At 41.0% G+C, this 16,152-nt stretch overlaps 3 protein-coding genes across 3 annotated transcripts in view; 2 read left to right on the forward strand and 1 right to left on the reverse strand.

Annotated features, from left to right (window-relative positions):
• Positions 1-5,286, forward strand: part of cab39l1 (calcium binding protein 39, like 1) — a 6,895-nt gene extending 1,609 nt beyond the window's left edge. The window contains exons 3-9 of the mRNA XM_043257154.1: positions 51-215; positions 346-464; positions 770-938; positions 1,623-1,682; positions 1,788-1,853; positions 2,176-2,319; positions 2,586-5,286. Of these exons, the coding sequence (XP_043113089.1) occupies positions 51-215; positions 346-464; positions 770-938; positions 1,623-1,682; positions 1,788-1,853; positions 2,176-2,319; positions 2,586-2,777 (915 nt within the window). The 3' untranslated portion in view covers positions 2,778-5,286. The remainder of the gene's footprint in view (positions 1-50; positions 216-345; positions 465-769; positions 939-1,622; positions 1,683-1,787; positions 1,854-2,175; positions 2,320-2,585) is intronic.
• A 39-nt stretch (positions 5,287-5,325) lies between these two features.
• ccdc160 (coiled-coil domain containing 160) lies at positions 5,326-6,539 on the reverse strand. The gene is made up of 2 exons (XM_043257156.1): positions 6,428-6,539; positions 5,326-6,357 (listed from the first exon to the last, which is right to left on the reverse strand). Exon 2 carries the CDS (start codon positions 6,250-6,252, stop codon positions 5,326-5,328), a length of 927 nt encoding a protein of 308 aa, XP_043113091.1. The 5' UTR covers positions 6,253-6,357; positions 6,428-6,539.
• Positions 6,540-11,601: 5,062 nt separating this feature from the next.
• The window catches only part of gpc3 (glypican 3), a 121,469-nt gene continuing 116,918 nt past the window's right edge, over positions 11,602-16,152 (forward strand). Inside the window, exon 1 of the mRNA XM_043258019.1 lies at positions 11,602-12,367. Within this exon, the coding sequence (XP_043113954.1) occupies positions 12,211-12,367 (157 nt within the window). The 5' untranslated portion in view covers positions 11,602-12,210. The remainder of the gene's footprint in view (positions 12,368-16,152) is intronic.

Here is a 16,152-nt window from a genome sequence, read left to right on the forward strand (position 1 = left end):
CAAATCGTGGACCGTGACGGAGTCAGAAAAACTCACTTTTTCTCCTGTAGGTTGCAGAGGAAGTATCAAAAAATCTTGCGTCGTTGAAAGAGGTGCTGTGTGGCACTGGAGACAAGGAGCCTCAGACTGAGGCAGTGGCTCAACTGGCTCAGGAGCTCTACAACACCAACCTCCTCATTTCCCTCATAGCGAACCTACAGAGGATTGATTTTGAGGTGTATATTATTGCATTCAAAATGTTTGAGATGAAACTGCTTCCATCTTGCCGTAAGATATATTGCTCTGTGCACTAACCACACATTTGCTGTTTGCTCTCTTTGATTTATAACGTGCTTTTCACCAAAGGGAAAAAAGGATGTGGTGCATCTGTTTAGCAACATAGTGCGTCGCCAGATCGGAGCTCGCACCCCGACTGTGGAGTACATCTCTTCCCACTCACAGATCCTCTTTATGCTGCTGAAAGGGTGAGTTTCCAGACCCCAGGGCATAGTCATAGATCGACCCTTTCAAAGGCCATTGATTATCCTGGCTTTTCCAATTGATGTTATGGGAGACTGTGGTTGTATGGTTATTTTAGGACTGTAATTTTCCCATTTCCTGTCCATGTGGCTGAGCTGCCAATGGCATTTCATTTTTACAGCACTAACATACCCAGTTATTGATACTGTGGTGTGATGTTTGTAGCTCTGTATATACGTGCATACAAAAAAAGTGGTTCTCACACTTTAGAAAAATAACGGGTTTTTATTTGTTTATCTCTTGAACGCAGCTATGAAACCCCAGAAGTGGCCCTTAACTGTGGCATGATGTTGAGGGAATGTCTGCGTCACGAACCTCTGGCTCGAATCGTTCTGTTCTCCGAGGAGTTCTACTGCTTCTTTCGATATGTGGAGCTATCAACTTTTGACATTGCCTCTGATGCTTTTGCCTCTTTTAAGGTATGAAATTTACACAAAGTAGCTTCCATTTTTTTTACTTTGCCGTAGGAACATGAAAAATTAGGCTACTATATGCTAATAGGTTTATAGCTAAATATTAAGTTTAATTGCCTGAGATCTTTACGCAGTAATGCGATGAGACTGTTTTAAGGTTATTTAATTTCAATTGAAATGAAACTGCAAAAATACACTGGTAGCTGTGTACAACAAACTATTATGAAGAAAGTTCTTGAAAATAAGCGTACACAGATACAGGTCCTTAAAGGTCCTTGAATTTATTTTGTGCTAGAAGTTTTCTTGAGAATTTTTTTATATGAACAATGAAATTCCTAAAGGCACATTTTTAATGTTTATGAGAAATGTGGGCATATTATCGCAGTTATTGTATGATATGGGGACGCCCCTGCAATCTTAAAAAAAGTCTTAAATCAAACGTGTCCACACTGATAGATAGATTTTAATCCAAATTTTATGAGGAGACACAATTGAATCCTTGATCAATATGCATATATAGAGTATATGAAATATGATAAAGGGCAGCTCAAAAGTGTGTGCTTGATAAAGAACAAATGAGGCACAAGAGAATGACAGAATTTACATTTTTGGTTGACTATTGCTTTAAATCAAGCAATCGAAATTTAAGAAAATGACAAAAATGCCTTTACCTTAATACTTTGCTTTTAGGATCTGCTGACAAGACATAAGATTATGTGTGCCGATTTCTTGGAGACAAATTACGACAGAGTGAGTTCACTTGAAAATTAAACTTTTGTATATAAGTGTATTCAGGCTGCTCTACTTTATGGACAAGTTATATATATTAATTGATCATTTCATAACTGTTTTTAGGTGTTCACGGAGTATGAAAAGCTGCTGCATTCTGATAATTACGTCACCAAGCGGCAGTCTCTGAAGGTGAGAATAACTTGCTGTTTTCACAGGGTTGTTTTCAATAATTCAAACCCTTGAGGTGGAGATTAAGCTGCTAGGATCTATACATGAAAGAGAGATAGCTTAAGAAAAGAGAGTTCTCAGAAAGATGCTTCTTTGAAACTTGAACAGCCGCATATTTTAATAGGATAGCCACATACTTTGACTTCACATAGGAATGTTTTATGACAAACCTTGCTTGGTTTAATAAAAGCAGCAATATGTTGAGTGGTTTGGCTTCATTCTTACCACATAGTTTTGTTATTGTTCTTAAATGAGTTATAAGTGACTATCAATTGATATCCAGCTCTTAGGAGAACTATTACTGGACAGACATAACTTCACAGTCATGACTAAATACATCAGTCGAGCCGAGAACCTAAAGCTGATGATGAACATGTTGAGAGACAACAGCCGCAACATCCAGTTCGAAGCCTTCCATGTCTTTAAGGTATGTGTTTATATGCACAGCATTTCATGTAACGCAATATATTTGGATTTGGCACTTCGCTTGTCTGCCTTTCCCTCCGTCTACTCCAATTACTTTCCACACTTGGCAGCTGACTCGTCTTCTGTCCCAGTTCTGGCCTCACTTATTGAATGTAAACAGGTCAGGGTCAGTCACTAGTGTGTGTGTGTGAGCTGTAGTTCAGACCACATAAAGGTAGATTCAGTGACTTGGATCGCACTTTTAACAGGTTTCTTGTGTCCTCTCAGGTGTTTGTGGCTAACCCCAATAAGACGCAGCCTGTGCTGGATATCCTCCTCAAGAATCAGTCCAAGCTGGTGGACTTCCTGAGCCACTTTCAAACGGACCGCTCTGAAGACGAGCAGTTCTGCGACGAGAAGAACTATCTCATTAAGCAGATCCGGGACCTCAAGCGGCCTGCACCTGCAGAGGAGTCTTAATGGGAAAGCATGGAGCGTACTATCGGGGAGCTCGGCTAGTGATGTGGTTTGATTATGTGGGTGAGAATTGGATGAGAGGAAAAAAAATAAGATGGAAAGAAAGGCTGGCATCACTCGGAATAAATCTCTTTACATCCAGCTTCTAAAACCGGTAAAGAAATGCTGTCAGGATGTGTAAACGCATGCCTGTCCCTTTACTTGGGGGTGAGTAGGTTTTTGCTGCAGGAGGAGCAAGTGGAACCCAAGCACTCCATTTAAACCTATGTACAATACATTTTTAGCACTGCCCTTAAAAAGGAAGTACAGTCGATTTACCTTTTTAGATGGTGAATCGTAGATTTAAAAAAAAAAAAATGTATTCATATTGCTCAGAATGAAAAGTATATTGAAAGCCTGCTCAGGCCTTTTAAAAGACATTTTTAAAAGTAAGAACATGTATATTGGTACCGGTATGGCTTTGCATATTTGCACTGAATCTGGTAGCTTTGCTCCAGGTAGGCCATTAGTGCCAGTTCATAAACCAAATATTAACAATAGGTCATAAGTACAGGATATTATAGGGCCTTCTTTCAGTACACAAACACGCATTCATCTAGACATTCTCACATTTAAACTAGTCAAGGAACTTTAAAGCCTTTTATAGTCTAAAAATGTCAAGTGAAATATACCGGGGGAAAAAAATAATAGAAATAGCCTGTAGAGTTTAGTGGTCATGTTGGATGCTGCACTCAATTTCCATTTTAACTGGGTGCCTTATTTAAATAGCTTGGTCATTCTGGGTCTTCTATTACGTTTATATTTATCTATAACGTCGGATTTGTAGTATTATTATTCTGCTTTTGCTTGGGTTAATGCCTTAGGAGGATTAGTGTTATTTAAACTAATAAAAAATATGAAATGATGAAAACCAATACTCATTTAAAGTTTTCTCAGTTTAGTTCAACCATATAATGCATTCAGGGTTCATAGATTTCAGTACATGGTACACGGAGCATGTTTACGGTGCAAGACATAACCTCACACACACACACACACACACACACACACTGAAAGATGTGAAATGCTAGAGCTGGGGTATGTCGTGACATTCCTCGGCCGCTCTTTGATAGACACCTTAGACAAGCCAATTAAGCCTTTAAAAGATGGATGCAGTAGATAAGAGCATTTAACACAGTTCTTGTGTCCTGCGCTGTCAGACTTGAATGAGCCAAAGCTGTGGTAACACGTTATAGACCTAGAATTTGGTTCTCCTCTGGATTCGTTCTTACAGCACCTCTTGTTTTAGATAAAATGCAGAATGGGATTCTACTGAAAGGTTCCACCATTAGTCTTTATATCTTGAGTTGAATATATTTTATGTACTCCGTTTGCACAAGTTCCTTTCTTTATATACCTCATAGGTTTTAAATTCCTAAGTGCTGTTTTCCCCCCTGCTTTATGTCAATAGATATTGTGGAAACACTTTACAGTATAGTTTAATTCATTAATGTTAGTAAATGCATTTACTAATTTTGGTTAATTAAACATTTTAAGCGGCATACATGAACATTTAAATTAATAATGAACAATAGCGTACTATTAACTAATCTAATGCATTAACTAATGTTAACAAATCGACCTTATTGTAAAGTGTTTCTGGTGTTATTTAGGATGTGGGACAGTAGTTCGAATTATGCAAACTCAAATAAGACCATACTTCATTGTGGTCTTGTAATGCTGAATAGGACCTACAAGGGAAACGATTTAATTTTTGCAGTTTGCTAATGAGCGCATAGAATGTCAGGAGTTGTGAGGAAAGCACTAGCCGTGCTTTTGTAAATGAGCCAGAGTTTCACTCTAAAAGGTTTTTAATGGATTCATCCAAATGTCAATGTGTGCTTGTACTTTGACAGTTTCAGTCCACTCATCACCAGAAGCAAATGTTTTTGTTTTTTTAAGTATGTCTTGTGCATGTGAAGCATTATTGTAAGTATTTAGGATGTGAAAAGCCTTCTGAGCTGCCTTTTGCTTTTATAAACTGCACCGTGTAAATGCACCAAGCCTTTGTGTTGAACGGTGGCCCAGACTGATTCACTCGCCTTTTTCCCAAAAGTTCTACAGCTATCTATAACCAAATATTTCCACCGTTTTATTAAATGTCACTTGATACCACATGTACAAGAATGGGTGTTTGGCCAAATGTGATTATTCCTCTTAACAGGGTTTTTGTCCTCAAGCTCATTGAAGCTTTGAGGTTTTAGATTCTCCATGCAGTGATGGTAATCTCTGACAAAAGAGTTTCAAAATAATACGTTAGATCTTTGATAAGTTATTATGGTGGATTACATACACCTGATAATGTTTGCTATGCTTTTCACTGTTTTCACTCATTTTCCTATGAGATCTCTGTTATATTTTTCACTGTGGGAGAGGATTATATATGTACATAAAGTTTTATTTTAAACAAAAGAGTAAGTGTGGAGGCATATTGAAAATAAAATAAACAGTGGCACTTCTGTGGAACATCAAATTTGTCTTTTTTTTTTTTTTTTTTTTTTGTCGCAACTAATCATTGGCTGCTAAAGTGTCTCCGTAAGAGCTCGAGGGCTGTGCGGCTCTGTGCGTGACTCTCTCTCTCTGCGCACAGGTGAGCCCGGTTCTGCTCCACCTCCCTCCGAAGCCTCAGGAGCACAGCCTCATTTTCTATCCGAGCCGCTTTTTCCAGTCTGTCTCCTTCAGATTTCCATTGCGCGTGCGCTCTTTCCAGTTCCCGTGCGAGGTCGGAGCGCTCCTGCGCTATCTGCTGCATGTCCTCCTTTGCTTTCCTCAGACTTGTCTTCCACCTGTCCGCCTCTTCTTCCGTTTCCCTGACCTGTACAGTCAGATTATATAACCGAACATTCATTTTTTGGCTCTCTGACTTCAGATCATCTATCATGAGGGCCTGACGTGCAGCCCTTTTTTTGGAAAGGCTTAACTGTTCCTCCAGCTTCTCCACCAGGCCTTGCAGCTTCATCCTTTCCTCGTGTTCTGCTTTAAGCTGCTGCTCTGAACGACTGAGCTGTCGCTTTAGTCGCCATCTGTCCCTCTCAACTTCTTCAAAACCGGCCCGCAGTTTGGTGATGTCCTTCTCATTCCAAATGCACCTCTGTCCTGCACTCTCGCCCTGGTCGGGACGATTTTCAGAGGTCTCCCTTTCGACAGGCCTAATAATTCTCTTTGCTAGGGCTTCCTTCTGAAGCAGCCGCTCGGTTTGCTGGACCTCTTTCAAAGCTTTCAGGTATATCTCCCTCCTGTGGCTCCTTTGGGGTTCACCCAGGTCCGTGGAGAGGGTTGAAGGTGGTTTTATTGAGCTGCTGCGTTGTTCGTTTGTGTCAGTCTGGCTTTCCAGCAGGTTTTGGAAAGTGAAACGAGGAGGGAAGAGTTCCTCCACCCAGTGATGGTCATCTCTGGACTCGTGTGCGGTGTTTTGATCAGCGATTTCCATGGTCCTCATAACCAAACTGTTCCAGCTTCATTAAAACGCGAGAAACTGCGTTACTTGCTATTTAAGGGCGCTTAGTTTTCACACCCCTTTCACCAGTTACAATACAAGTCGTGTCTGGAATTGAAACGTGCAAAATTATAGATATGAGACGAAACTATATATTTTATTTGCCGTTCATACTTACAACATTGGCGTCGTTGACTACAGTCTCTTTCAGCGCAACTTCCTGTTTTCATGCAGGAGCGCAACGAACACTTTGCGCCCCCTGCTGGATGAGTTTAAAAGGTTAAATTCTTACCCATGCAAGTCCATTTTTGACCCTGAACTACAAAACCAGTAATAAGGGTCAGTTGAATAAACGAGCTTCCATTGATGTATTACGATAGGATAATATTTGGCTGTCATACAGCGGTTTGAAAATCTGAAATCTAAGGGTTTTCTTTTAAAGTTGTCCAAAGGCAATGCATAGCACTATTCAAAAATCGTTATATTATTGATATGTTAACGGTAGGGCATTAACAAATCTTCACGAAACACGAGGTTTACTTGATATCCTAATGATTTTTGACATAAAAATGTATCATTTTAACCCATGTAATATATCGTTGGCTGAAAATGTACCCGTGCTACTTAAGAGCAAAGACATTCGCGGTGCCTTCGGCTTGCCTTGGAATGTATTATAAATGTGTAAAATTCTTTGTATTTAATATACAGAGAAACTTTAAACTTATGCAAATATAACAAAAATCACTGAGAGTAGTATCGCCTGCTCAAAACGCATTGTTAAACTCAAGAGTGATTAGGCAAATTTCTAAAACCTTTTGAGCATTATCCGGGAACTGCAGCTTTCCTCTTAATATAAAACATGCTACAAGTGGGATTAATATTAGGACACAAAATACATCTCAGAGTTTAATTTTCAGGACTAATTAAGTCGTCTTTTCAAATAAAGCTCATCTTCATTCGTAACATACAATCGTTTCTTTAAAAATAGAAAATTTTAGTATTGCATTAATTACATGTACTTCGGTGTACTTTATTAAGTAAAAACAAATCTATTGTTTAATTTACAAATAAGTAACAATTCGCAAGCTCATGTTTCTCGTTTCTTCTGTTGGTTAGCATAAGTAACCGCATACACCCTACATGCTTGCTTTTTTTTCACCCTGATCATTTTCTTTGTGCCTTGGAGAGAGAAAAGTAGGTTAAAGTTCAAAAGGACGCTCTGAGGTTTCCTCCTATTCAAAGAACAGAGCGGCAGCTCGCAGATCTTTGTTCAAAACCGTGTTAGAAACATGTAAAAGTTTCTAAACTGTGCTCAGAAAAGTTTGCTAATTGGATTGCATCCGCTTTTTAATAAGCAAACTCGAAAAATAAACAAGATGAACCCATGGATAAAATGACGTGGGAATGCTGAGGGAAATGCTCTTTGAAGCCTAACACAATGGTGCACATACATCCCACTTTGGAATAGTGGGGGTTGAGTAAACCGGGGTCAGAGGTCACCGAAGCCTTCTGTCTCTCACTGACCCTAGGATTTATTCCCATGAAGCCGGAGCGTCTTAACACTCAAACTATTTTTAGCTAACTTTTGGACGACGCGTAATGTCTTGAGGTTCGCATTTCCAGGATTCCCACCGGTTTTGATGAGCCGCGCTCCAGTTATTTCTGGAGCTAAGACGGATAATCGGCGGGATTTTGTGCGGACATTTCTGTCGCCCCCCGCCCCCAACAAGAGAAAAAAAGGGATGCTCTACAATTACATGCATGACGTAACATTTTGTTGTCTGTCTTGAGTGGAGGCATGGGTTGAACATGAAACATCTGCGCAGTAAGGTATCGAAACCTTAAGGGTAAAACACCTTCACCTCATTCTTCGCTGTTAAACTGAATGCACAAATGTGACCCTGGGCCACAAAGCCAGTCATAAGCAGCATTTGTAGCAATAACATGTTATTGTGGTCAAAATTATCAACTTATATGCCAAAAATCATTAAGATATCAAGTAAAAATCGCGCTGCGCGACTATTTAGTAAATGTTCTACCATATATCACAGCTTAATTTTTGTTTAGTAACACACATCGATAAGAACTTCATTTAAAGGTGCCTTTCTCTATGCCTATATATTTATTTTTTCAGATTCCAGATATTCAAATAGCTGTATCTTAGCCAAGCATGGTCTTATCCCAACAAACCACACATCAGTGACAAGCTAATGCACTCGATTATTAAACGATTAGCCTTATGGCTGGTTTTGCGGTCATTAAACGCACCATGCATTGTTCGTATAAAAATGAATTATTGGTCCATTTTATTCGCAGGGCAGAGAAAACTACAACCTTGTTAAAAAAATTCCTTTCCTCCCCAAAGTCTCCTATAGGCCCGTTGTTTTTGGGTTGCCACCAAGTCTATATCGATTTGCGCGCTTGCGCTAAGAGCTTCGCAAAGAGGTACATTAATATAACAAATAGCAAACACGTCCTCGTTTAAATCGGCACGCAAGTCCTCAATGGTTAAAAAAGCACCAAATTGAATTCTGTGAAAGTGGAATATGGGATATAGGAGAGCGGATGTGAGTCGTGGGGGGATTGAGTGAGTTGAGTTGGGGAGGAGGAGGAGGCTCGCGAGGCCCATCATCACATGACGAGACGTTCGCGCCTCTTTCGTAAACCTTCTCCAACCTGATGATCCCAAACAACTCGGAGGTTACGCGCGAGTTTAACTTCGGCGGAGGCCTGTTGCGCGGCCCGCGTTGACGCGCGGGTCTGCGCCGCGGCGAGGAGCGACGGTGGAAACTTTGAATTCGTGACAGCGTTTGTCGGCGGGGACAGGCTTTGTGCGCGCGGAGCAGCCGGGGAGCTAGCAGACAATGTGCGAGAGATGGATCAATTAATGGACCCCCGAGCGCTTAGATATTGCGTTCGGAGGCGCTCGGTTGTCTTAACCGGGCGCATGTAAGTCAAATTCGCTTTTAAAACGACGATACTGGCGACTTCTGACGGCTGTGTTGGGGAAACGTAACGTGTGACCGCGAAAGTCGTTTGTTCTGATTAATTATTTTTTTTTTTGGTAAGAAATTACGTTTGACTTTACACGATTTGCCGATTAATATTTAACCCGTGCTACTAGCAGTTTGTGTACAGGCGAGTTATATGTTAACGTTACCTTGCTGAGTGAATCTGGACCCTGATTTAAATAGGAGCTATAGTTTTTTTTTTTTTTTTTTACTTTTTAAAGACCGCAACACTTGAGCTTGACGCTTAAAATGTCTTTTGCGCGTATTGCATAAATATAGTATTGTTTACACGCGCTTAAAAGCATTGGTGTGTTTCACGTGGCTCCGCAGTTGTTCTTCATGGCAAGGGTCAGTGTATCAAAACTCAAACTCAGGTGAGAAACTATACTCGGATAAAAGACGCGCTTTAAGGTTCGTGAAAACTAGCCCCCGTCGTTTAAAACCTCCCAACACTTCCTCGCGCTCAACCCAGTTTTGTTGTTGTTTTCAGCTTTTCGCCGATACTAGGAGTCCGTTTCCTGTCGAAAACACCCACTCTTATATAAACAGGCTTTTTAGCTACTTTCTAGCGCATTAAACACGTGCTATCACTAAAGGGTCGACTAAACTTAAGCCTGTCGCGAAAGGACAGCTCGTGGGCCACACAAGCAGAAGATCGGCCACCGACCTTAAGGCCTAGTTAACGTTTGCGATAACTTATTCATCTTTGCGTTTTTTTCCGTCAGCCCGAGACTCGAAATCATGCTTAATAAGCTTTAGGCGCTTCTCTGACGTTGAAACGCAAATGCATCAATTTTTTTTATATTTAGACAACACGGCGTGAAGGGAATTGCGTTTTAAAGGTGCTTAAGTTTTAAGTTGACTCTTTTGGTAGCAGACCTCGTATTTGGGCTATTTATTAGCCCACACAACCAGCAGTGATGAAGAGCTTTCAACAAGTACCTATATTGAGTGGAAGATCCTCCATTTTGAGAGACCCAATGAGACGCGAGCAAAGCGCGCCAATCACAAGAACCAGTGGCGCCCGGCCGTACTGAAGAATTTCACCTTTTAAAAAAAACCTTAGTTAGTCACAATTTACGTGTGGTGACACTTTTTAAAAAATAGCTTAGAGTTGAAATGCACCCGTAGAAAACGAGGCAGTTGCGTAAAGTCAAGTGGAAACGACAGAATTTAGTACTCGCTAAATGGGCGTAAACTTTTTACAGCGATTTGTTAACGTTTTTAATTGTTGCTGTGCATTGTAATAAATGGTTTCTTTGGATAGGATCTTCTAATTAAGGAATGAAAGCGTAATTATGAGATTGTTGATTGTTTGTCTCTTTCCCCCCTTTCTAGGCACGCTGGAAGCCTCTCCCTGAAACTTAGGACCACCCACATTATTTTAGCATGGCCTTCCTGCTAAGGTGCATCTTGTGTAGTTAGTGAAGTAGCATAGTATCTACTGCGCTAGATGCTCCTTTTGGCTGGAGGAGCCGTACGTTCAGCGCTCGGAAGCAAAACCGCAACCAAATTAAATCATTTTTTGTTTGCAAGCTCTACTCTGACATTACTGTTGTAACTGCACCATTTTTCTCCCCCTCCTAAGATCTAGGCGAGTTTGTCCTGGCAGTTCCAAAGTGCTCACAGTGCAGGTAGTGCCAGTGAATCTACTGCAGTGTTTGCACTTCAAGTATTGCCGGTCGCCTTCTGTCCGTCTCTGTGGAGCCGTGCTTAGATGCTGCTGCTGCTTATGGAAAAGCCCTGTTATGCGTGGTGAGTTTTGCAGGATTGCATCCAGCTTTATTTCAACATGCTGTGCAAATCCATGCAAAACTCGCTGCACTAGGGACAAGCTTCTTTCTGTGAAGATGATTTCCAAGCGTTACAAATCCATGCGGTTTTTAAGCACTTTTTTTTTTTAAATATTTGTTAAAATTTGATTTTGCCGCCATTATTCTAAGACACAAGATGGTAGCAAACATTTAAAATGCACGGATGTATGTATTGATTAAAAGGCAGCGGTCTGACATATCATTTGCGATAAAATGTATTTTATGCTTTTCATACAGATGTCTTGCTGTTTTCGGGTGGATGACTCTGCAATTTTAATAGTGGCAAAAATCGCCCAACAAAAATTGCACGGTATCCATCTGTAATCCGCTAGATTCCATTGCCTTCGTTTATTACTGTTATTTTGAATATGTGGCACTGTGTTCATTTAAATTGTTAACTCCCAATAAAATTTGGATATTTATTCCAACTCGCAACTCTTAGAATGAAATTGGTTTCAGAGATTTATTAGCGACTGCACGTTGCAATAACCCTGAGCAGCGCCAGATGGCAGCAGATAGCTGGATATCTGACAAATGATGCTTCTCGTCTGCTCTACATATTCAAATGCATTACAAAATGTAAATTTGTTAGACACGTAACACATGCGTTGGAGTGAATCCAGTCCTCTTCTCCGGCGTTGCACAATTTCACTTTTTGACCAATTAATTTAGCGTAACATCTGATTTGAGATCTGGAAGGAGGGAAAAAAAAGTCCATTTGAATTTTGTGTAGTAGCCCAGACTCGATCTTGGTCTCTGTGCGCATGAGCGCAGCAGTGCGAGGGATCCATAACACGCCTCCCGTCTCCATAATCATAACTTTAATATCATCGAAAGAGTTTACGACCAAACGGGATTCTTCCGTAAGCGCTTCGTTTGATTAGAGCCATGCGCCTTGAGCAGGGAAACGTGACCTTGATTTGTGGGCATGAAGTTTGCGTCTGTTAACGAGGTGGAGATGAAGAGCTCCACAGGACTCTCCTCGCACTCACTCCAGTGATGCCTCCGTTGAGTCCGCTCACTTCAGGCAGCGCGGATCGTCCCTGCTCTCTTCGTTCGCGCTCGTAATCCGATCTGTCACCGGGAAGCGTTTTTTGCGCCGCGCATCTCTCTACTTCAGCGCGTCTGGATCCGTGATGCCTGGGCTGAAGTTGAACGGAGCGCTGATTTTGTGCGCCCTGATGCTGCCGTTCTCTCGGCCGAACGGTCAGGCGCTGGACTGTCGCGAAGTGCGCTCGTCTTTTCAGTTTTTGTACCCGGGGATGAAATGGACCCCAGAAACGCCAGTGTCAGGTAAACCGAGCTACTCAGACCTCGGGTTAAGTATTTTTCTATGCAAGACCGTTGTCCGAGAAGCGTTCAGAACGCTACAAAAGTTTCACCTGCCGTTTTGTAGGACTTGTGCTAAACTGACTTGTACTTTAGACCTGGCTTAACGTGGGGTGCTGTATTTGCATGTGGTTTTCTTTAACCGTCGTGTTTCTGATATTAAACAGATTTGTGTAGCCTATCGGACAGTTCTCTACAGTCAAAATAATTTAGTTTTTATCGATATTTTCCAGGTAAAAGCGTTTGGCGTAGTTTAAAGTAGCCTTTTTACGATTCAGAGAGCTTTTGAAACGTAAATTAATATACAGCTGAGATATTCTAGCTGCACAGAATTGCAATGCTGTGGTATTCAGACGCAAATTATAAACCTTCGATATTAAAGCAAAACTCCCGTCGAAACGAAAAACGTGTCGTTTAAACGTTCAGTAGCTGCTTTTGTTGCTAGCATGCATTTTTAAAATGAAGCAATCTAACTCTGATTAACACATGCTCCCAATTTCACTGATAGGCTGTTTATACTAATGCTGCATACTGTTGCAGTAACTTTTGTTGTTAACAAATTGCCCATTTTTAACGAATTCAATAGGTAGACTATCTATATTCCAATACTAATATTTCACCTCGGACTGATATATTACAGTTTTAATAGTACATTCCGGATTGCTGTCTGTGAGACCACGTTATCTATGCCAGCTGTTACTAGTCACAGTAGTATTGTTAGTGCCTATTCATTTGTTCAAATTGAGATTAGCAATAGGTGCCAACAACAGCCAGAATGCATACTTATTAGTTCATGTCTGAACCACAAATGTCACTTGAAGTAGTTACTTATTAGTACTGAAGTATCAAGTACTGTAGTGAAATCGAAAAGGGTGCTAGTCACTGTTGGCTTACTTATTAAAAAATACAAGCAACAAAAATACATAGAAGTTACCAAATGTTAAAATGCCACACAATTCCTTTTTTTTAATGTTTGCATTTCCTGTAGCTCATTTCACGGGGTATTATTTTCACCCTCTGTGTGATGTGAAGCTCTATCAGTAGGTTGAAGATGAAATAAGTGTCCTGACTGGATTGTCATCTTCAGGTCTGAGCGGTGGCTGCAGAAGTAGCCCGAGGAGAGCTGTAAATGTATTTCTCTTAGCCATAACTAGTGTGAATTACCTGTCATGCTGGAGAAGGCGAATTGTGTTAGTCTGTTTATTGAGGTTGCTACATTTCCCAGCGGAGAGCTGAGGAGAAAGATGAGTTGAGATGAATGACAGGATAGATGGCTGGCTCTCTACTTGACATCTCCCCTCAGCTGCTTGAAGCTTTAATTCTGTCTCAACTGGAGGCTGGAGAGAAGTGGTGTAGAGAAACAGAGAGTTTGTTTGGCCCTCACTACAAAAATTCTGCTGAAAAGGATCTTGCTTTTCCCCAGTGACTGCATTTTGTTGTTAAGCTGCTTTATGTGCAAGTATCTTCATTTTTTTCCCCTAGTGGTAGCAACTGCTTCAAAAAGAGCTTTAGATAAACTTGCATCGCTATTCCAGTCATTCGGGGTTTTTTTGCACTTTAGTTAATTAGCATCACGAGTTTTGCATTTAAAATGAAAAAGACAAGTTTTTTCTGTTAGTAAAAAAAAAAAAATAGAGATATTACTTAATTTGAATAATTTGCACCATAGCATCATGTGATTCGGTTTAATAGTTGAATAAGTGTAAAATCCGAGTGATCCCTCATGGTTTAGCTTTCAGGAGATATAAAGTGACCTTCCCAGTTCCATTTAATCAGAGGTGCTGTTCGGTTTTTGCAGAGTTCGCATTTGCAATTTAAATGGATTGCAATTGGGTTAAGGACAAGGAACAGAGTGATATTCTCAGTCATTTGCCTTCTCAGAGGAATTTTAACACATTTTAACCTTTATCGGAGTTTAAGAAAAGTAACAGGGTGATTGCGTTGCATATCTTACTGGTCTGCACGAATCTGGTGTACTTTAAATTAAATGTGCTGCTGTCAGTTGTTACGCGTAAGATGTGAAACTCGTATATGTTGCAGTTTTCATATGAATTTCTTTGAAAGCGTTTTGGGGTTGGTTGTGCTCCTCCTCAGTAGCTGGTATGGGACTTCAAGTCCTGATGGGTACAATACTGCAATAAAAGCTTTTTTGAAGCCCTAGTTTTTTAAAACCTAAACATTGCTCTTCAGAGGAAGGGTTTTTTTATTTCGGAAGTGTGCCGCAGGCGGTGTAGAGTCCTGATAATCCCAGCAGCACCGGGCTCTGGACTTTATGCCTGGTGCAGTAATTAGTGGTGCGGCGAAGCCTTTGGCTTTATTCATTTTGATTCATTATATGAACCGATACCACGCGGCTCCAGCATATGTAGCCAGAAACCTTAATTGGGTGTCCTTGTATTATGTCAGACTATGAAAGAATGTGAGGTTAATTGTTTGCCCCCCTTATTTGGTATTGATTTATGTGTTAGTCAAATGCATCTTAAGAGGCATGCTTGTTTCGAAAAATGTCATAACAGATGCATGAAAGAAAGAAGTGAGCTTAACTTTTGCCTTTTAATGTGCACGTTTATAGTCTAGTCGTTACATGACAGAATAATTGAAAAAATCTAACGACAGTTTGAGATGTTTTTGTTAAGCCTCGTTTGTACACAATGTGCATTGTGCAAAAAGAGCCATCCAATTTTCTTTCAAATGGAGCACCTATTCCGAACCCAGTGCACGTCGCTGGCCTTGAAGTGGCAAATGAATGTAGACAACCTTAATGTTAATTGGAAATGGGAACGACTTCGGGCCGTATAGCGTTGCTGTCACCTTCTAGTGATTTTATTTATTCCACAGAGAGTATTACTCTCTCTCCCGGCCTGCTTGCAGATTTAATGCTTTGCTTGATTTGTATCGCATCTGATGTTCTGAGTTCCTGCGAGTTTGCTTCCAAAAGTTCTCACTTGCTGTGCTACATAACTTGTATTTTACTCGCCCTGATTCTCGTATTATTTGTGGAGTTCAACTTCAGAGACCCCTTTTTCTCAACCACGCAACAGGCAGCTGCATCCGCTGCCCTGTGACCCCAGTAAACCCGGTGGTGGGCTTTAAACTCGTGCTGATATTTGGGTTGATTTGTGATGGATGCAACCGCCGAGTTTCTGTTCGGCTGCCAAATGTGATCTCTGCTGGCTTCTGTGAGTGGGATGGAGAGAGGAGGATCTTTAGCACGGAGAGAGAGAGAAAGAGAGAGACGGATGCACTGGCATTAGAGAGAAGAGAGGATGTGATGACTGATGTATCTACAATGGAATACAAGGAGGCCAAGCCGAGACACGCAGCCCGCAGGAAGATTGAACTGAATTCTAATCATACCGCATGTAATGCCATGAGGCCACAAGACCAAAAGAGCCAATGAGAGGTTCTCCCTTTCTCCACTGGCAGTCTTTTCCATTTTTTTTTTGTTGATGTCTCTCTTACTCACCCCCGGCCTCCTCATCCCGAGAGGAAAGTGCTGAATGTCAAAGCACAATAGACAGCTGACTGTCTTTGTAGTCTCAAAGGCACCTTTACGTAGGCTCGCACGTACAGTCGCTACATCAATCTGACGTTTTGATGTGGCAAATATTTTATTAAATAACGAGCGCTCAAATAAGGATGACCATTGTTAAACTCATAGTTGGTGTCGTCGCTTTGGTTTCCGCTGAAGAGAGCGTCTGAGTAATGAGGGGTTCGGAGGGTTGAGTACAAAGCGAAGTCAGGGTCCA

This window comes from Puntigrus tetrazona, chromosome 14 (genome assembly GCF_018831695.1).
Source record: "Puntigrus tetrazona isolate hp1 chromosome 14, ASM1883169v1, whole genome shotgun sequence".
NCBI lineage: Eukaryota > Metazoa > Chordata > Actinopteri > Cypriniformes > Cyprinidae > Puntigrus > Puntigrus tetrazona.

Excerpts from the sequence above, each read along its gene's own strand:
- ccdc160 (XM_043257156.1), bottom strand. The coding sequence starts at position 6,252 with ATGAGGACCATGGAAATCGCTGATCAAAACACCGCACACGAGTCCAGA.